Source organism: Bubalus kerabau, chromosome 6 (genome assembly GCF_029407905.1).
Source record: "Bubalus kerabau isolate K-KA32 ecotype Philippines breed swamp buffalo chromosome 6, PCC_UOA_SB_1v2, whole genome shotgun sequence".
Taxonomy (NCBI): domain Eukaryota; kingdom Metazoa; phylum Chordata; class Mammalia; order Artiodactyla; family Bovidae; genus Bubalus; species Bubalus kerabau.
Window position 1 is genome coordinate 49,508,408 of NC_073629.1, and position 22,396 is coordinate 49,530,803.

The 22,396-nt window shown below is 45.8% G+C and overlaps 1 protein-coding gene across 22 annotated transcripts in view; it reads right to left on the reverse strand.

Annotated features, from left to right (window-relative positions):
• SLC44A3 (solute carrier family 44 member 3) overlaps positions 1-22,396 on the reverse strand; it is an 86,848-nt gene that overhangs the window by 643 nt on the left and 63,809 nt on the right. For 20 of the 22 annotated variants that reach the window (XM_055585059.1, XM_055585054.1, XM_055585053.1 and 17 more), the window contains 2 exons: positions 3,276-3,413; positions 667-903 (listed from right to left, as the gene is read on the reverse strand). In XM_055585059.1, the coding sequence (XP_055441034.1) occupies positions 667-903; positions 3,276-3,413 (375 nt within the window). Of the gene's footprint in view, positions 1-666; positions 904-3,275; positions 3,414-6,601; positions 6,757-22,396 lie in introns of those variants that run through there. The other 2 variants (XM_055585057.1, XM_055585058.1) reach the window with 2 other exon arrangements.

A 22,396-nucleotide genomic window follows, 5' to 3' on the forward strand; every position in this document is an offset into this window, starting at 1 on the left:
GGAAAGAGATGAGAAGATTCATTCAGCTGTTAAAATATCCCTGTCTACACAGGATAAGGCAAATATGCAACAACTGTGTTGCAAAAGCTGTTGGGAACAGCTGCCTGCTATTTCCAGATAGGGTAGGGGCTCTACTGAGGGTGTGGCTTTTCTCAACCTTGTTGTGCCCTGGTTAACAAAGGGCCTCACAATCAGAGATCTGTCAATAGTGGCCTTGAAGGTGACTGGTCTCCATGGGAGTGGGCATTGCCTAAAATACAACTGGTATGACATTGTATTTGGGGATGCAAAAATGCCTTAGAAAAAAGATCAACTGTGAAAGCTCCGGACCACACAAAAGGCCAAAATAAGCCATTAAGACCATTAGGGACTTGGATGGCTACTGCACCCAAAATACCTTCTACCCTGGGTCATTTACTAAGTGGTAATTGTTCAGCTTCACTTTTATCCAGGAAGAAGGTTTCAATAAGGGAGGTGGGATCAGCCTCAGAAAATACAAGGCAAATCGCACTCTCAGGACACTTGGGTCTTGTGGTAGAGGCTCACAGAGCCTGCCTACCCGGGAGAGAAAATAAGCTGGGTGCCAGCCTCCTTTATGTGCGAGTCTTCAACACTTCTGAGATTATGAGGATGGAGGTTGAAAAAGGAAATGAGATGTTTACTTACCAAAAACTCTTGGTCCATAAAGTAGGGCTTTTCTGAGGATCCATCATTTGTTTCCAGATCAACAGCAAAACACAGGAAAAGTGCATCCAGCACAGTTTCAAACACAGATAAAAAACTGTGGGCTACTAAGTAGGCAAAAAAAGCAACCAAGAGCAGTGGGATTGCCCACACCTGAAGCACACGGTGGTAGTTAAATGCCATCAGTCCTCCAAAAACCGTGAAACACACCACTAACACCTGTCCAAAACAAGAGTTTGTTGAAAATTTCTATAAATTGGTTAGGATATTGTAGAAAAGATTTTTGTCAGGTATAAGTAATAGTTTCATATATGTGCATATGTGGGGGTGTATATGCCTTACTATAATGAGTACTTGTCAGAAAACTGGATACAGTAATATATGAAGAAGAAAAAATGAAAAGCTATGATGATACCAAAAGAAAACCCAGTTAATCTGGAGAATGGGAAGAGTATATATACTTTCATTTTATCTATGCCTAATTTTTTTTTTATGTAGATGTAATGGTACCTCAGGGCTTCCCTGGTGGCTCAGTGGTAAAGAATCCATCTGCCATTGCAGGAGATGCACGTTTGATTCCTGGGTCGGGAAGATCCCCTGGAGAAGGAAATGGCCACCCACTCCAGTGTTCTGGCCTGCAGAATTCCCACGGACAGAGGAGCCTGGCAGGCCACAGTCCATGGGGTCACAAAACAGTCGGACTCAACTGAGCAACTAAGCAATGGTACCTCACAAAATTTTTAGTCTGTTTTTTTCTTTTACTAAAAACTACAACAAGCATCTTCATTAGAACAGTTTTTTTTATACACCCTTATTTTGAAAAACAACGATGCATCAATCCATTGAGTGGATGTACTGCAGTTAAACGTGCGATTGCTTTTATCCTGGGGATTAAAGTGGATGGGCTTTCCAGTGCTGCTGTAGGGATAATAGGATAATAGGCTTTTGCTATATGTAATTACTATATTTCCAGGAAATGATTATAGGCCGTGAGGAACCTAATTCTTTACCAGACAAAATGGAACCCCCCAGAGCCCTCATCGTGCTTGGATATCCATAAAGATGGATGTGAATCTGCATGCCACTTTACTCAAAAAAAAAAAAAAAACCCATCAGTAATTATGTGTTCCTTTTGAGAAATCCAAGGAAATGAATTACTGCCTAAAATAAAACACAAGTCTGTTATAAAAATGAAACCTCTTAATAAAAATTTTTGGAAGTAGTTATTAGAAAATGTATCACCCACAACCCTACCAAGCTAATGTAAACAATATTATCCATTTAGATACAACTACAACTTGGATGATTAGGCTGTTTTAAAAGGCATAATCAGTTTGTGCTTCTAGAACTACTTGTCACGCGAAAAGTCTCTGGGACCCAGCTGTGCCTTAAAATATATGTGCAATTAGCACACACCTGTGCAATCCAAGCGTGTTCTAACTTGTTCCTGACGGCACCATGACAGTGATGCACTGGAGACATACACCAAATGCCACCGGAGCACACAGTGCTAAACAAGGAGTCCTGAGTCCCCGTATTTGGCACTGGCACAAGTGGAGACTAGAGCTTGTTCACTCTGGGGCTCCGCGAAAGCCACCGGCGTTCATGTCCTGTGAGGAGGCATGGCTGGAGGAAGCAAGGATGTCTAGCTTAGAAAAGTGAAGATGTGGAAGGAGGGTCAGGATGTCTGTGAAATTGTGTGTGAAATTTCAAGAACTTGAAAGGCAGTCTGGTGGAAGTGGGACGAAGCAAACTGAGGTGTGCAGAATGAAGCCCAGTGAGAGACAACTCCACGGAGAGAGACACCAGCCAGTATACAGAACCTTCAACCTGGGGCACGGTCAAGAAGGGGCTGCAGTACTACCACTTCAGGGACTCTAACCTACAACCCGGAAAGGGGATGTTATTTTTAGTTCGTAGGTAGGAAAAATGAGGTTTTCACAAGATGACGTACAACTCCTTAGAAAAAGATAACAGCAGGAATGCAACTGGCTCCATCTGAGATATCAATAATTCTTTATATTTAGGAAATTAATGCTCTTAATAATGTAGACATTTCATCAGGTTTTAACACTATGCCCATACATTTTTTTAAAAATATTTATTCATTTTTATTTATTTGGCTCTTCTGGGTCTTAGTTGTAGCATGTGGGATTTAGTTTCCTAACCAGGGATTGAACTCAGGCCTCCTTCATTGGGAGCATGGAGTCTTAGCCACTGGACCACCAGGGAAGTTCCAATTTTCATATTTTTATGACAACCCCTATAAAACATTTATTCTCTGAAGTCATAGAGTCTTCATTCTAGATATGAAAAAGTGGGATCACAGTGGTAGAATAGATCATAGCTAAGAGTAAAACCAAGATTTGAATCCTGACTCAACCTACTGTGGAATCCTAGCCAAATTATTAAGCCCTAGTTTCTTCACCTGTGAAACAGAGATACTTCACAGGATTGGTGATTAAATGAGAGGATGAGGCCCAGCACAGAGTAAATTTTTTGCTTAGGAAACAGTTCTCTGTCAAAGTCTTGTTGTATGGCTTAATTTTTGGATCCCAAGTTACTTTATTATTTTAGTTAAGACATCCTACCTTTCCTAGAAAAATTATGAAGTCTCCAAAGCAGTTAACAGATGTAAAATGACTTGAATTCTTGGATAAGAGTTTGAGTGCATCTTTTGCTGATGTACAAAAATCTGTCCCATTAATGGCAGTTGTAGTGTATGCATTCTGAAATAAAAGACAATAGTTAAAAACATGATGAGTTTTACTGTTTTAAAGATAATATAATGCCAGTACAGAATATTTGCAAAATAGTTATTATAAACCCACTATCTCTACCCATAAAAGTCATTTCAAAGTCCCTTTCAGTCTCTGGAATATATGCACATACATTTTCACATAATTGTAGTAAATGGAAAAGAAATATTTCTGGTCAATACAGTGGGTTAAATGACGAGTACTGCAGAACTATCTTAATGCACAGCAGAGTTTGAGGCCAAAGAAGTTTAGGTACTAGAAACAAAGCAGACCCTACCTAATGGTGAGCATTGAACCACAAAGACTCAGTGGGCAGGGAATCAGTAAGGGCTTTAGGAGTGAGGGACTGGGGGTTGGACCCCTTGCAGGTAAGAAACTGCTCAGGCCCATGCCAGGAAACTGAACTGTCTGTACAATCACAGAATTTATACTCAGTCATTCAAGGAAATTGGTCAAGAACTGCAACTTCTGCCTGGGAGCCCTGAAATGACTAGGGTCTGGGCAGGGGCAGAGGAAACCATATCCCCCAGGCCAGGGAGTGGTGGAGCCCCACAGATAACCCTACTAGAAGAAGTTGAAGTGTTCGCAGGAAAAATTTACAGGAGACTCAAGGAAATGAACAGCACATCAACCAAGAGAATCTGCACCTTGAGAACAATCTGAAATAAAGCATTTGAAGAAGTATGTTTAAGATGTTAAGACGATGAGAGAAGGAAGAGTGACCATAAAGAATGAACAGCATGATATGAAAAATGAAGAGGCAGAGTAGAAGACAAATGGAACAGAAATTCTAGAAGTGAAAAGATATACAATTTAAATGGTAGAGTGTCATTGTTATATATCTGACTTACTTTACATAGGAAATAAGCATCTTCATGTTGCTCCTTGACTTTTATTATTCTAATTTTTAATAAATACATATTGTATCAGGAGTGTGTATATGCATGCACATATGTAGCTAGGACATATTTAAACTATTTCAAATATTTGCTATTATAAATAACTATGTAATGAACATCTTAATTTCATGATTTTGGATCATTTTTTAAGGATAAATTTCCAGAAATGGGATTACTAAATTGAAGAGGACAAGTGGGTGTATGTGTTCATATGAGATTTCTTGGGCCATTTTTGCAAAATACCTTTTCCTTATAACTATATGATAATTTCAAAGCCATCTATTTACATTTCCCCTGAAATCTTTAAAATGCCACTTGCACTGCCAGTTTACAATAATTTATAATCTCTCTTGGAAAATACACTGGAATGTTACCTGCTTCGGTTTTGCCTTTCCTTTTGGCTTAAAGGATGAAAGTTTTATTTCATGACATAAAGCTAATCCTTTCATATACCCATTCAAAAACACTGTAAAGAAACCAACTTGGAGTCTACTGCAGTAATCCAGCTCCCAGTGGTGCACGTCTTAATCAGAGCGAGTTACAGAGGAGAAGGGGAGTAAGGCCGTAGAATTCTCTTTTATTTTTTGGCTATGTACACATTGCTATATTTAAAATGGACACTCAACAAAGACTCACTGTGTGGCATATGGAACTCCATTCAATATTATGTAACAACCCAAATGGGAAAAGATTTGAAAAAGAATAAGTCCATGTACATGCACAACAGAATCGCTTTGCTGCACACCTGCATCCTAACTCACTCTCTCTTGGTAATTTCCTCTTCCCCACGGTCAACTAGAAAGGAATATTTGGTTCTCAAAGATGAAAGATTGGGTATTCACCTCCCCAGGGAGGGCACCCTGCCTGCCTCAGCAGGATATTCTCTGTCAGATGTCAGATGAGGTCCCTGCAGAAGTGCCTTAATGGTATTCCAAGAGAACTTTGGATTTCTGACTTAACAAATGCACGTAAAATTCACTTTTAAAATCTCAAACTGGCTGTTGGCAGACTTAAGTCCACTAGTTTGAGGACTTAAGTCTTGAGAAGTGATGTGAAAACTCACTGCTCATTATCTGATTAAGCATCTTTGATCATCTAAGATTCTCAGAGCCCTCACCACCAACTCAATGTCCTGAAGACATATGTGCAGGGCAGGTAGGTAAATGACGGAATCAGTCTTTTACAGACTGAAAACCAAGGTCAAGGGCATTGTCCCAAGTGCTCTGGAACATCAGGGAGCTTTTTTTTTTTCATTCTAACTTTCTGGGTATGACACTATCAAAAGGCTATTTAAAAGTATGGTGCTTAAGGTAAGCACAGGCCCCGTCGGCAGGTAATCTCTGGGTTCAAGTCCCAGTCTTCAGTCTTCACCACTGACTGGCTGTCAGTTTTGGTTGATTTACCCCCTTGTCAGACTTCAATGTCCTGATCTATAAAATGAATTATAGCACCCACTGCAAAGGGACATTGGGAGGATTAAAGAACATTTTCCCTATAAAGCATTTAGCAAAGCACAGGCACATAGAAAGCATGTAATAGAGGGTGGTTCTTTTCCTCCAGACCTCACCAATGATGATCTCATTTACAACTGGGAAACACAGAGGCCATTCTTTAAGCACTGAGGAGGTGCGGAAAGGACCGGCGGTTTTTTCCTCTGCAGGCTTTAATCCCTCACATTTGCAGGGACCCAGGAGAGGCAGGACCTGCTTCCCAGGTGACACCCCAGGTCCCCGCGTGATCTTGCTCAGCAGCAGGGCCACGTGCCACTCGGCCTCTTTCTTTGGGTTCTGTCCCCAGCCCCCACCCCTCCACGTCTGCTCTTACACTGCGGTGCTTGGTGGTCTCCCTGTTTCAGGCTGGGTATACAATTTCTGTGACGATTTCCTTTTCCTACAGATCACAACCTCGTAGTCAGTTTAGCATCACTGCTCATACGCAATAAAAAGAGATTTTATCCCTTGGCTAAAATAATTAAATGTTAAAATGGTACTTTCTCACACATGTGTTGACTCCACAGATCTTGGGGGCCCGTAACCCTTTATCTTTTCTTTAATGTATCATGCCCCATGAAAGAGAGCATGAAAACCACTCTGACAGGGAAATTATATGTATGCTTCCTGCCGCTACTGCACCACTAGCATTTTACCACAAGGTTCCACCCTGCGTGCTGCAGAGAGACCTAGAATTAGTGTCTGAATGAGGAGCTGGGGGAGGGAAGAATCACTCACGATACAGGATATGGATTGAAAATTTCTGCAGTTTCAGCATTAGCTAACTTATACTTCTTCTTCTGAGAAGTGCTTCCTTGTCAGGCAGCTGGAAGATGGACAGCATAAGTGTCCAGTGCTGTAAGTCTTGGCTTGGAGCACTGGCATCTTCCTGGGATGACAGGACGCTAAAGTGATCTGCAGACCCTAACAACACATTAGGAAAGAATTGATATGATAAGGAACTGAGAATAGATTGTGTTGGTGGTCAAGATTAATCATGGGATCCTGAAACAAGAAAAAAGGAGGTAGCGGCACCAGGCTTTTATTACCAGACAAAATTCAGTGTGCATGTTTCTTTAGCATGACTGAACAAGTGGACATGTCTATGCCTTGAGATGGAACCCACGAAAACACAAAATCGATACAAGGAAGGTTTACCCACTTGACACCTCAACACTAGGTCCTATTGTCACTCTCTTGCCTGGGACTGAGGACTCCCTGCAGGTACAGGTGGATTAGCTTTCAGACTCTTGGACGGTCCACCAGGGTCTGGCACAAGCTGCAGGGAAGGCTGTGTGTGTGGGGGAGGGGCTTGTATGGCTGGGAGGACTCGTGAATAATGAGCTAAAACTCAAGCTCCAGTGAGAGAGCAGCATAGTGGAGTGGAAACCCAGCCAGGGATCAGGGGAGGAGGGCTCATGGGGGAGGGGGAGGGGTGGAAGATGTCATAGAACTGGCATTGGCCTGGCTTCCTGCAGGGAACGGGGGTAGATGGGGCCAAGGCGGCAGCAGGAGACAGTGAAGTGAGACTCAGGGGTCAAGCAGAGAAGTGTGGTGGGACTCCCCCAGACCCGGACTTCAGCGGGGCTGAAACATCATGCTGTGTAACAAGGGGGATGACAGGAAGGCACAGTCTGTGCTTCTGGAAGCTCCCTCAGGCTGCCCTGTGAAGGCTCAGGGCAGATCTCTTCTCACCATCTTCTGTTGAGCCAGAAAGTCCTGTACCTCCCAAAGCTCATTCTCACCAAATCTTTTGGGGGGCCCCCAGACACCTCCACTGTGCCTCCCGGGCTCTGTTTGAGTTGTACCTAATGCCCAGTTGTTAGGGGAAGCACACTGATTGAAACCGCCCACCCTGGCCAGGCACCATAGTAACCATTTACATGAGTTGTTTTATGACAGGAGGTCCTGTCCTTTTGAAAAAAAGGATACACCAACATGTTCGACCACCTCCCAGAATCCTCTCTGGCACCCAACTTGGCTGAACAAGGCGTGTACCTTGTTCACGTGTGCAAGACACCAACATGTCCAACCACCCCTCAGAATCCTCTCTAGCATCCATCTTGGCTGAACAAGGCATGTACCTTGTTCACACATGCAAGACACATGTCCGACCACCTCCCAGAATCCTCTCTGGCACCCATCTTGGCTGAACAAGGCGCATACCTTGTTCACATGTGCAAGACACCAACATGTCCGACCACCTCCCAGAATCCTCTCTGGCATCCACCTTGGCTGAACAAGGCGTGTACCTTGTTCATGTGTGCAAGACACATGTCCGACCACCTCCCAGAATCCTCTCTGGCATCCAACTTGGCTGAACAAGGCATGCACCACCAGGAAGGACTCTGAGTCAGAATGGTTGGCTAAAGACAACCCAGAAACTAAGCCCATCACCATAAAACCCGAGACTGCAAGCCATGTGACAGAGCTGCTCTCCTGGGTTCCCTTACCCTCCTGCTCTCCGCCCGGGTGCCCTTTCCCAGTAAAATCTCTTGCTTTGTCAGCACACGTGTCTCCTCGGACAATTCATTTCCGAGGGTTAGACAAGAGCCCAGTTTCAGGCCCTGGAAGGGGTCCCCCTTCCTGCAACGTTGTCACAGCTCAAACACTGAGCACATTGGCATCATTTGCTATCAGAAGCCAGGGGCCAGATTCCCCCAAAATGAACTCTTCTGTGGGAAGAAAATAAGAGTATGAGGAATTAAACTCATGCCAGGTACTCTACTCCCCTCTACCCCACTTTAAGAGATGCCTTAGGGATATGTCTGCTTGCCAGAAACCTGGAAGCAGCTTCCTAATTTGTTCCTGTGGCCTTTTTTTTTGTTTTGCTATCAGTAGGCAGGTGTGCAACTTCTGTGTGTAAATAAATAACTGAAAATGGCAAGCACTCGCGGAATACATACTATGTGCTAGACCTTGTTCTATATTCCCCTGAAAACATTTAATCCTCTTAACAACCACAAGTGGATGATGCGAACTAGAGCACAGAGAGGTTGGGTAGCATACCCCTGACACACGCATGCAACCAACATTTCGTCACTTACAAGAAATGGACCTCTGACTCATTCAGGCCCATCAGGAAAACATTTACTTTGAGCTGTACTTTGTGCTTCCTTCCAAAAGATTCAAAATAATAAAGTGGTGCTCTCAGGAGACGTATCATTAAAAAGACCCAAGGATGTGGCAGGATGGGTTAGTAGAAAGAGGCTGGGTTCCTGTTAATGCTGCCCCCACAGACTGGCTCAGCAGCCCCGCTGAGTAATGTCACTTCACACTAACACCCGCTCTCAGGTTCTCGCTAGAGATGCTTCATGTTTGTGCAGTATTTCAGAGTGGACCAGGCACCCTCCTGCTATCATCTTACTTGATGTGCTTCTCACCACAACTCAGTGAAATAATCACCATGGGTATATTATTCCCATTCCACAGAGAATTCTTATTTTTTGAAGAGAAAGGAAAGAGATTAAAGTGTAATTTTAGGCAACAGAAAAGTTGAATTATTTCTTTGATTTACTCTGAGAGTTGTCCAAGAATGTTAATTGCAGCTTTTACACAGAAAGCACATTTTCTCTCCTTAACTCAAGGCGGAAGCCAGCCCAGTGCACTCCGCGTCCTTCATCAGTGAAGGGCAGCCATTAGTCCGCCTATGAAACTCAAGCGGGCCCTTCTTCTGGTGGCGGAACTGTGAACCCGAGCTTCTGTTGACTCTTCAGAAAGGTAAACAGTTTCCCTCTGCACAGGAGGAAAGGCGTTTGCCAAAAGCCCTGCCGTGAATAGTCAGCTTTATTTCTGGAGTGCCTTCCTCACAAAATCCTGATATTTATTAACTCAAAATAAAACAAGAACTATGAAAACAAACCTGAGACACTGGATGATGAATAAATAACACTGGTGTTCATACTTTCCTAGGGACTGAAAGAAATACAGTGAAATCCGTGCCCAGAGCCATCCTGGTATATCCAGGGGTCTTTTCTGGTAAGACTTGCAGGAACCATCACCAGTGACTTTCATCTCAGCTCCGTTTTTACCACAAACACATGCTGAGGAAGAAGGGGCACAGCCTCGGGCCTGGCATCTGCCGCTCGGATCCGTCCAAGAGTTCACCCTTCACCAGTTACCCAAGTCCAGGGAGATGGGGAGTGGGGAAACCTGCCAGACCCTTCGGGGTTGGGAGCAGGAGGCAGGAGAGGAAGAAACTTGCCTTGGCTGGGGCCTGATACTGCCAGTAAAGCCGGGTGCTAGTATTCTTGCCTGGAGAATTCCATGGACAGAGGAGCCTGGCGGACTACAGCCTGTGGGGTTGCAAAGAGTCGGGCACAACTGAGCAACTCACACACACACACACACAGGCAGTGTGGTGGTGTTTGCTCCTTTAAAATGCATTTTCCTTTTGCTTATTTAGAAGAATGGCTCTATCATTTCCATGCTCATCTTTAAAGAAAATCAGTCAACACAGAGACAAACAAGAAAGCAAGAAAAAGTTACCCTGACCCCTCCCCTCAGAAGTAACCCTTGCTAATATCACGTGGACTTCACCCCAGTGTTTCCCCACAAAGCTACACAGCAGGGAGACAGACAGAAAAGAGGATGGATGGGCAGGTAAGCATGGGTCATAAAACTGGAAACAAAACGTACTGTTAAATGAAAGCACGAATGTGAATTCGACTTCAACAAAACGAAACTGAAACTGCAGGACTATTTGAATGTCAGACAAATGTATCTTCATACACAAGACTTCGGTTTCTAACAAAAAAACAATCTTTCTAAAATTATTGTGAAAAACGTTAAGAGGTTCGAGTGCTTATTTTTTAATGGCTTAAATTTCAGCAGCACAGATGGTGAAAGATGAGTCCTCCCCCGTTTTTTCCCTGCCTCCCGAGTTTAGTGTGTTACGTTATTGCCGTGACTTTATCAGAAGTTTGAACATTTACGGCTTCTTCCATAGTAACGGGTCTTAGTTACTGAGTGGCATGTACGCAGCGCAGCCACTTTCTCTGCTGCCTGACACTCAGCTCTGGGCCAGCTGCTCTGACTCTGTCGGGCAGGGCACGGAGTAGGGGGTGGGGGGAGGCCTGCAGCTGAAACGCCCTCTCTGTGAGGCTTTATGCACACTGAATGCATAAAGGAAGATGCTTTCTGCAAACCAAGAATGGCCTCCAAATAATACTTCATCCAAAGTCAAATTCAATTCATTGGTACCTTTGTTCCTTCAGTAGAATGTTAGGATTAAAAGGTTATCCCAGATGCCACCCTGGAAAACCCTCTCATTTGACTAATGAGGAAGCAGAAGTCTCAAGAGGCTAAATGACCAGGCAGAGGTGATAAAAAATGGACACGAATCGGATATTCACAGTCATGCCCTCTCCTCTCCCCACATCCAGAAAAAGCCTAGTCAGGCCACCGCATCTTGCCGAACTTGGCCACCACTGATATGCTAGCAGAGTTCTGCGCCCCTCCAGGGAACCCGCCAGGACCAGGATGCAGTGCTGAGTGGTGAGCAGGCCCTGGATACAGGGCTGTGCAGGAGTGCCGCCTGCCTCCCCCAGGCCCTTTCGGAGGGCTCTCCCCGCGTCAACCTCATCTGACCTGGAAATCATTGGTGGTGGAAAAGAGGGAGGCAAAGGCAGGCCTGGGCGTCCATATGGCAAAATTAAAGTTGTGGATCTGTGCAAAGGGAAATACAGGGGATGGGAAATGCTCTTACTATTTTTTGACTTTAGGCTTTATTAAAAAGAGGACTAAATGGACTGGCTGTCTCTGGTGCATGAAGACCATTGATTTCCTCCTCCTTACTCTTACCCTTGACAGGCTGCTCGGTGAAGCCAGTAGGGCTACAGACCTGAAGTCATAGGATCCCCACATAGCAGCTAGCACCCTGGGTAAGCTCTTCAGCCTCTGGCCTCAGCTTCCTCATTTGTACAGTGGCGGTAACACCTGCACGGTGTCCTTGAGAGGACAAACTTAGACCATGTATGTAAATGTTTACCAGGGTGCCTGACGGGCCATAAAAACTCAATAAATGGCTTCTTAGGTGGCACAGTGGTAACGAATCTGCCTGCCAATGCAGGAGACACAAAAGACACAGGTTCGATCCCTGGGTTGGGAAGATCCCCTGGAGGAGGAAATGGCAACCCACTCCAGTATTCTTGCCTGGAGAATCCCATGGATAGAGGAGCCTGGCAGACTATAGTCCATGGGGTTGCAAAGAGTTAGCCATGACTGAGCAACCGTCTGAGCTGAAATGGCTATGTTTTTCACAGACCCAAGAAGATTGGTTCTTAAGAGAATGTCAAACATCTCTGATTTGAAGCTCAGGCCCGAGGAAATGGCAAGAGGGAGATGGGGACAGAAATGGGAATGTTTACATGTTTTCATATATTGCACATTTGGGGGGAATAATTTCTAAGTCAGGTGCATGTCCCTTCATGAACATGCTGTTGATGGGAGTGGGGCGGGCAAAGCAACAGTTGACCTGTGAGGCCTGCTGACAGAGAGCCTGGTAATCGATTGAGAGGTTGCTGGGGGTAATCACTGCTCTGTGCATGGCTTGGCCCAGCATGCAATGGAAACTCTCTTATAAGAAAAATGTATCTGTTTAAAGACACTGGCTGTAATAACAGATCTCTTCTTCCTGAAGCTCCAAAGACTACTTGCTCTTCCATTCTGGCTTCCTCTAACCACTAGCACTTCTGCTCAGAAAGCAAATCGCCTTGCAGTCAGTCCTAGGTGTTGTCAGGGCAGCTCCAACAAGCGAGGGCACCTCTTACAAGCTTGCATTTTTCTTTATTGTCTCCCTGAAATTACTAGCAGATGCTCTAGGCTGTGTGATGGCAGCACAAACCAGGGCTGGTGCTGAGAAAGCAGGGGCTCATCCTTCCATCCAAAGACACGTATGGAGGGTGTGCCTCTGCTGGGCTCAGGGCTGGGCACCGGGCACTGAGCCAGGCTGACAGGTTTGTGTTCTTGGACCTCACGAAGTTTCTTTATTGCTGCCTTGATGGAGGCAAGATGTTGGCAGGGCCAACAGTCCCTGAGGGCCCTTCTTGCCCCCACCAAGATGCTTCCTGATGAAGTCATCCAGCCTCAGCTGTCTCACTCCTTGGATGAATGCAAGTCTAGCAAATGCTTCTCCCTGCCCCACCCCTGTGCCAGCTGAGGCCTTCTGGAAAAGACAAAAGGAGGGAGAAGACAAAACTTCTTGAAGAACTTCAAAGACTGGATCCACTTGACAAAACTTGAAGGAATTTTCTAGCCCTGCCTAGATAAAAATGCTAACTGTGCCAAAATGCTCTTAGTCACTTCCTCTCCTATTTTTCTGAAATGTTGGTAGAGATGAGACCTTAAATGGAAGGAGGACTGTCTAGTGGTCCCCAGTGTGTGTGATGGTTCACTCTGCTCTCGTGACTTCTGTTTCTCTTCCTGCATCTGTTTTCTTGTTTTTGGTCTCTCTGTCTGCTTCATTCCCACAGGACTTAACCTGTGGCTCATTCCCCCAGGTGAGAGGAGGGAGCTGAGGGTAGGGTACTAAGAAGACACTCAGCATAAAATTCTTACTGGCTTTTGATTTCCAAAATTTAAGCTCTCTAAACCTTTCCTACCAGTGAAGAAGGTGAAGGAAGAGGGTTCCCAACATGACCCCAGTGTCTGGGAACAAAAGGTGGGCGTGGTCTTCCTCTATCCCCCAGTTAGAAAATGAGACCCCTCCTTGAACTGGGGAAGGAGAGGGAGAGATCTGTGGGTTCCAAACACATGTCCAGGTGTGCTTTTTTTCTTTTTAACAGAGCATGGAGAAGTGGCAGGACTCTAAATGAAGTGTCCATCCCTAGGTCTGGGTTTGCTGGGCGGGAGGGGGTTTCAGAGACCTGGGCTTTCAGAACTAAAATCAGAACAATCTCAGGCAAAGCAAGAGGGTTGGTTACCCTACCCACAGGCACATCTAGGCAGACAGGGCCATAAATGGCCTTCCAGAAGACTCCTGCTTCCCCAGCAGGGCCTGAAGGAGCCATGAGTACAGGAGGATGGACGTCTCAAGGGCAAACTGTGTGTACTAATGCCCGGGGTACCTGATACTTTGTATAACCCCATGGAGGGATAGCCCAGGAATAATGGATTAGCTTTCTGCCACTTCAGGGGAATGGGAGTTCACAGCCAGAAATTAGGTTGGAGTCATGAGATACTATTTCTTGCACATCTGAGATTGTGGTTGTGGTTCATCTTTGACTGCGTGGAAGTCAGTCAAAGCTGAGACTCACATGGTGGCAGCGGCAGCCCAGAACACCATCAGGCTCTAGCTTGTAGCAGAATGTGAAATCAGTACCTGCCACATCAAAGTGGCTTTTACTCCCTCTACCACTGTGACTCACACCACCTTCCTTTTTTAAAAAACAAACAAACAAACAAACCACTTATGAATGCATTCTCTAGTCTCTGGCCAACAATCAACACCTTCTCCCAACAAGTCTAATGCCTAAGACAAAAACAGCTGGGGAGCGACAGCTGAAGACCATATTCAGCCCCTTAGAAGGGTTTGGCAGTGAGGAGGAGAGGGCGTGGTTTCAGAGAAGAGTAGTCTGAGCCTTGGACAACAACTCTGTTCCAGAAGCAGATGCAGATAAAGAGAAATGACATGAAGACACCTGCTCTCCATCATAAGGAAGATTAGATTTGAGGTAGGAGCTAGTTGATGGTTTAATTTCATTTCCCACACTAAATGAATTTGGGAAATGTCAAAGCTAATCTATAATTTTTCCGTTTCTTAAGCACTTGGATAATGTTGCAAACTTGGATTGTGGAAGTTCTATCTTCCATCTGAACCATCCCCCTGCCCGGCCCCCACCCGGGCCACCACAGATGATGACCCAGCCTCAGTTGTAAGTGTGATGCCCACCACAGGCACTAGACTGCGGATGTGAGGAACACAGGAGGAGTCAACGGGCGACTGCCTCCACCTCAGGTCAAACGCTGCTCCCTGGAGCTCAGTGTTTTCATGGGTCACCTGCTTCCTTATTTATAGGAAAACTGGATTTTGCTGACTCAAAAGTCAGTTTCCATAGATCAAAGTTAAAACCACAGGCCATCTCCCTCAGCATATTTGCAGCATACCTAGAACATGCCATGACGGGAAGGGACAAAGAACAATAAGGCAACATGTCCTGAGAGTTTGGAGGGAGGGGCAGAGCACAGGCTGGCTCAGCACTTTGGGATCCACCTGACCCTGGGAACACACCTTCTCAGCTCACCCACTGAGTTTACAGAGAAGACTTCAGGAGCTGGGGTATGCTGTTGGCTGGACCTGGGAGAGAATGGTTTGGTCTCTTCGTTTCAAGGGTGAAACATTAATAACCTGCTTTTACAGTGCACTTTCCACCCCATCCATTAGATATTCAAGGTGGTACTTTTAATCTTCATCTGCTGTCTCTTGGATCTTTCTGTTCAGAACTTTATTAGGATGAGGGGGTGACTGATTAGGTCCCCAAAATCTTAACACTCAACTCTTGTACTTTCCTTCTGTGTAACCTGGAGCCTCTTGATCAAAGTGAAAAAGGAGAGAGTGAAAAAGTTGGCTTAAAACTCAACATTCAGAAAACGAAGATCATGGCATCTTGTCCCATCACTTCATGGCAAATAGATGGGGAAACAGTGGAAACACTGCCTGACTTTATTTTCTTGGGCTCTAAAATCTCTGCAGATGGTGACTGCAGCCATGAAATTAAAAAACGCTTGCTCCTTGGAAGAAAAGTTATGACCAACCTAGACAGCTTATTAAAAAGCAGAGACATTACTTTGCCAACAAAGGTCTGTCTAGTCAAAGCTATGGCTTTTCCAGTAATCGTGTATGGATGTGAGAGTTGGACTGTGAAGAAAGCTGAGCGCTGAAGAACTGATGCTTTTGAACTGCTGTGTTGGAGAAGACTCTTGCGAGTCCCTTGGACAGCTAGGAGATCCAACCAGTCTATCTGAAAGGAATCAATCCTGAATATTCATTGGAAGGACTGATGCTGAAGCTGAAACTCCAATACTTTGGCCACCTGATGTGAAGAACTGACTCATTGGAGAAGACCCTGATGCTGGGAAAGATTGAAGGCAGGAGGAGAAGGGGACGACAGAGAATAAGATAGTTGGATGGCACCACCGACTCAATGGACATGAGTTTGAATAAACTCCAGGAGTAGGTGATGGAGGGAAGCGTAGCGTGCTGCCATCCTTGGGGTAGCAAAGAGTCGGACACGACTGAGAGACTGAACTGAACTGAACTGAACCTGGAGCAAGTTGCTACTTAACCTCTCTGAATCTAAGTGTCATCTTCTACTAGAAAAAGAAAAAGGGTTATAATTATACCTTTCTCATAGGATTATTTGTGAGGATGAAGGAAGTTAATACATGTGAAGCAGTTACAGCTTGGTGCTTGGCACACACAGTGCCTGATAAGTGGGAGGTATTCCTGTCTTGAGGAGCTGCACACCTTGTATGTGCATGTGTGTGTGTGCACATGTGTGTGAGTTCTGTTCAGTTCAGTTCACTCAGTCGTGTCTGACTCTTTGTGACCCCATGAATTGCAGCACGCCAGGCCTCCCTGTCCATCACCAACTCCCAGAGTTCACCCAAACTCATGTCCATCGAGTTGGTGATGCCATCCAGCCATCTCATCCTCTGTCGTCCCCTTCTCCTCCAGCCCCCAATCCCTCCCAGCATCAGAGTCTTTTCCAGTGAGTCAACTCTTCACATCAGGTGGCCAAAGTACTAGAGTTTCAGCTTTAGCATCATTCCTTCCAATGACACCCAGGACTGATCTCCTTTAGAATGGACTGGTTGGATCTCCTTGCAGTCCAAGGGACTCTCAGGAGTCTTCTCCGACATCACAGTTCAAAAGCATCAATTCTTAGGCGCTCAGCTTTCTTCACAGTCCAACTCTCACATCCATACATGACCACTGGAAAAACCATAGCCTTGACTAGACGGACCTTTGTTGGCAAAGTAATGTCTCTGCTTTTGAATATGCTATCTAGGTTGGTCATAACTTTCCTTCCCAGGAGTAAGCGTCTTTTAATTTCATGGCTGCAATCACCATCTGCAATGATTTTGGAGCCCAGAAAAATAAAGTCTGACACTGTTTCCACTGTTTCCCCATCTATCCCATGAAGTGATGGGACCAGATGCCATGATCTTAGTTTTCAGAATGTTGAGTTTTAAGCCAACTTTTTCACTCTCCTCTTTCACTTTCATCAAGAGGCTTTTTAGTTCCTCTTCACTTTCTGCCATAAGGGTGATGTCATCTGCATATTTGAGGTTATTGATATTTCAGTCGTGTCTAATTCTTTGTGACTCCATGCATAGTAGCCTGCCAGGCTTGTCTATCCATGGAATTCTTCAGGCAAGAATACTGGAGTGAGTTTCCATCTCCTCCTCCAGGGGATGTTCCTGACACAGGGATAGAACCCGTGTCTTCTGCATTGTCAGGTGGATTCTTTACCACTGAGCCACCTGGGAAATTGCTGCATACCTTGGAGGGAGCCCAACAGTTGTCTCCCTGGAACATTTTCTGATTAGCTGAGGGCCCCCTACATAACTCACCCTTCCTTCCCTATAATAAGGCCATCTTTCATTCAACAAACAGTAACTGCTTCTCTGAGAAGGTAGAAGAATTTCAAGTTAGGAAAGACAGATGGCAACTGTGTACTGGGCCTTTCCCCAGGAGGACGAGAGGCTGCTGAGGCCCACTTGGGGCAGAAGGCTTTAGGGCCACACCCTTTTGATGTCTGAGCCTTGCAACACACCCACGGCAGGTGGGAGCCAGGCTCCAGCAAGGCTGCTCCCCAGGAAGCCACATAAAGCCAGGGCCCTCAGCCCAGCAGGTTCTGAGCCACACACCAGGAAACAGGAGGACACAGTCAGTCTTCTCCCAGACAGTCTGGGGCCTCTGATAGAAGGTGTCTCAATTCCTTTCTATCTAAAGTCAGAACAGTAGCATTTGGCACAAAACAGCTGGGCTGTGAGGATTACCATCATCTATAAATGGGCCTTAATGTAAATGATCATATTGACACACGTGTGTGTTTCCTTCTACACCATGCTCACACAGAGGCATCTCTCCAGGGCTCTCACCGTCAGCTGGCCACCCCAGAATAGCTCTAAGCCAGTTGGCGGGGGTGGCAGGATTCGGAATCGCCACTGTCATGGAAAGGACAGCTGTCTGGACGGTCTGTGAGGAGGCAATGTCAACTACCCCAAGAACCACGTCCTCTTAAGAACCTTTACATCATTTTCATAATCAACGCAGAGGAATTGCACAATATTCATTACTTTTCTTTTCTGAGCTGCACATGCTGCTCTGGGGAGTAGAGCGGGGTCCCTGGAGGTTTGCCAGCTGGCTAAGGATGAACCAAAACCAGACACAGAAAAGTCACAGAGTGCCTTCGCTCTTAATGGACTGTGAGAAACAGAAGCATCTGAAATCGAGCTAACTTCAAGGGAGGTGGTGGGGGGGAGAGGTGGTTTTTGGGGTATTACAGAGTTAAATCTGCCACAAAGCCTTAGAAGACAAAGACCAACTTTCTGTGCCCTGAAAGACAAACAGTGGCAGGCAGTGTGGGCTGGGGTATGAAGCAGGGAGGGGAGAGATGTGTATGTTTGCCAAGTAGCAGCAAGTTTTCTTCGTATTGGATTCGACAGGATTATCTGGAGTTTTTCTGACCAGTATATTTGTTAGTCAGAAGTCAGGAAGCTATGGGCATTTCCAGTCAAATGCTAAGAGGCAATAATCTCTGCATGCATTTCTTGATAGTTCATATCTAGACAGACGTCACAGTAAAGTGGGCTGGCAGCTTGATGGGCTGCATTAAAGCAGATCTGAGTCACTCCATCCTCTCAAGTCACTGACCAGGAGTTACGGCAGAGATTCACCCAGCTACCCTGCATAGTGGCCCACAGTAGAAATGGGGGTTAAAGCTTCTGGACACTACCTTCCACTGTTAAGAATGACTGAAGTGACTGGCATTTTACCGCGTCTGGTCGCCAGTTGGATCTATTTGTTGCTGCCATTGCAGCAGCAGTGTTGGGAGAACTGCCGTAAGGGGATGAAGACAGCGGTTCACTCACATCCTCAGTCCACTTGACAAGATTCTGGAGGCTTGAGATCCAGGCAACATAAAGCGTCACCCACCTTTGTGATCCCAGGGTAAGTCCTCACCACAGATAAGAATAACAACATGAAAAAAAAAGATTCAGGACTGTCCTGGTGGTCCCGTGGCTAAGACTCCATGCTCCCATGCAGGTGTCCTGGGTTCTAGAACTGGTCAGGGAACTAGACTCCACATGCTGCAACTCAGACCCGGTGCAGCTGAGTAAGTAAATAAATCAATATTAAAAAGAAAAAGATCCTGCCATTCTGGACACAATGGGAAGACACACAGCTCAGGGTTTCCAATGCCCCACATTCCACACAAAGCGTGCCACAGATGCAGTGTGGTAACATGGTACGTGTGCGCCAGCTCTCAGCAAGCCACCAGGACAAGGCTGAGCACACCCAACGAGGACCTCAGGTCATTTAAACTGACTCTCTTCTTCTGCGGAAGCTCAGTGAGGTGGAGAGATTCACCCAAGTTCCACCAAGAAGGCAGAAACCAACTGCTGCCATACTTGGCCAGGGGCTGCCTTTACTTAAGAGCTCCTCCCAGGAGACAGGTTGGAAATCGTTTTCAAACCTGTTTGACCTCAGCCCATAGCTCACTTTCTACAGCCATTCCCACTTCTTCTGGAAGAGCAAAGAATTGAAAAGGAAGGCAATGCTCAACATGATAAACATACACTGCATTAAACAACAGCCAAATACTCACCAGAAATGAAGTGGGAAACAAGACAAGTAGGACTGTAGTTGAACAACACAGCCAAACCAAGGGGACTCTGGTGGTACCCACAGTGAAGGTTCCTTCCCCAGTCTGCAAAATCCCATCTCTGCCTGGGCTCACTCACAAGCCTTGAATGCTCATCAGGCTTCACTTTGGCAGTCAGACATCTCAATAGAATTATGAATTTGAGACCTCAGGAAATTAAGTAAAACACCACTTCTGATTCCCAAATGACACACTTGAACAAACTTTAAGGTGGTTCCGCAGTAAAGAATCTGCCTGCAATTCAGGAGATGCAGGAGGATGTGGGTTTGATCCCTGGGTTGGGAAGATCCCCTGAAGAAGGGTAAGGCAACCCACTCCAGCATTATTTTTTTTTTTAAATCCACTCCAGTATTCTTGCCTGGGAAATCCTGCAGATAGAAGAGCCTGGTGGGCTATGGTCCATAGGGTCCCAAACAGCTGGACACAACTGAGTGACCGACCATGCATGTACAAACATACCAGGCACTTTACTGATTGGTAAAAAGCCTTTAGTTGTAATGTGGAAATGAAAATCCATGAAATTCTACCATTTTCCTGTAAGAATTGAAGAGAGAACATTCTGGAACATTTAACCAGTTTGGAACCATCAGGAAGATGAGTTCCAAAACCAGTGAGCCCGCCAATTGGTGTCAAACCTAGAAGAACACTGATCTAAAGCCACCATCAGCACTAGTTCAGATGTCTGTGTCCTCCGTGGACAAGATGTGCACTCAGGAAGGCATTTCCATGGGGAACAATGTGTGGACCATAAGAATAAGGGGCAGGCCTCCTGCTGATGGGCTGGCCTGCAAGGTCCCACTTGGGGACTTCTCAGTTGGGTTCCTGCGAAGTGCTGGAAGGGAGGGGGAGGCTGCAGGATCTCATCTGAAAAACTCTGAGAACAGCCTGGCCAGTTGGCCTCCCAGAAGCTCTGACACAGACATGCCTGAGGGGAGGAGGTGGGCTTAGACCACCCTGACTGGCCTTTTCTGGGTTTATAATTGCCTGATCCAGCCTTCACCCCCTTCATTGTTCCCACACCTCTCCTGTCCTCCTCCACAAAAATCTGCCTGAAATCAGCCTTGCTTCACAGCCAGTCTGGACTCTGGCTCGGGCAGGCGCACAAGAGACCCACCCTAGACAGTGGCTGTGACTCCCTCTCTGGCTGTTTGAAAATGCACAGTATTCAGGGCTTGGGTCCCAGAGGCAACATGGATATGGATTCAACTCCTAGTTCTGCCACTAACTAACTACAGGCCCTCTCTAAGCCTCGGTTTCCTCATCTATATGTTGGAGATAACTATCTCAGGGGGCGGCAGTGAAAACTCACAATTGATCTACTGCAGGAAAGTGCTGAGCACACAACTAGCCATACAGTGAGGGTCAAGTGCGTGTGTTATGTGCTCAGTCGTGTCCGACTCTTGGTGACCCCATGGACTGTAGCCTGCCATGGAATTTTCCAGGCAAGAATACTGGAGCAGTTGTCCTGTCCTACTTCAGGGTATCTTCCCAAACCAGGGATTGAACCCGTGTCTTTTGCATCTCCTGTATTGGCAGGTGGATTCTTTACCACTGCGCCACCTGGGAAGCCCGTGAGTGTCAAGAAGCCGTGGCTACTGTTGTTGCTATCAGCTGTGACCTCCGGTGATGCTCTATGCTCATGCCTGACAAATCCTACCTCTTTAGTGCAAGCTCTCCTAATCATCAAGTCAAAGCACCTCCCCATACCAAGACTCCCTTTCCTGAACTTCAAAGACCTCATTCCAGCACATGCTGCTGCGGCTGCTGCTAAGTCGCTTCAGTCTTGTTCGACTCTGTGCGACCCCATAAACGTCAGCCCACCAGGCTCCCCCGTCCCTGGGATTCTCCAGGCAAGAACACTGGAGTGGGTTGCCATTTCCTTCTCCAGTGCATGAAAGTAAAAAGTGAAAGTGAAGTCACTCAGTCGTGTCCGACTCTTAGCGACCCCACGGATTGCAGCCCATCAGGCTCCTCCACCCATGGGATTTTCCAGGCAAGAGTACTCGAGTGGGGTGCCATTGCCTTCTCCGCATTCCAGCACATACAGTTATATAAATATCTCATGCAAGTGTCTCACAGTCCCCCCAATTCCCCACACTAGTTTGTCTGCTCCTTGAAGCCCTGACTTGCTTTATATAGACTCTGTTTCACCACAGTCCCCTCCTCGTTACACCTTAATGGTTTGAATACAGCATAAATAAATAGATGTTGGATAAATAAATGTGTGAGGTGTACACACACTTGGGATTTACAATGTAGAGAAGCAAGTAACGAGAAACGATGAGATGTGGAATTTCATTCCCTACCCTGCAGGTGAATTACCTCGTACTCTTAGGCTGGGTATCAACAAAATGCGGCAGCTGCCACTAGCCCCCCTCCCAGGGCCATGGAAGATGGATTAGGTTTTTAAGCAGCAAAGCTGAAACACAGCCCGCTCCTTGATGTTAAGTAAAGAAGAGCATCTGGGTTCTGATGGTAACAAATGGATCTCATTCTCCTTTAGCATTTCCCGGCTCTTTCTGCACAAAACTAGCAAAATTAAAAAAAAAAAAAAAAAGCCTCAACTCTTTTAAATCGGATTTCCAGAGAAAATCTTTTCCTAGCAACTCATTCCAGTGCCAGGAAATTTTTCAAAGGCTAATCTAAATTCCTTCTCTCACTTTAAGCTCCCT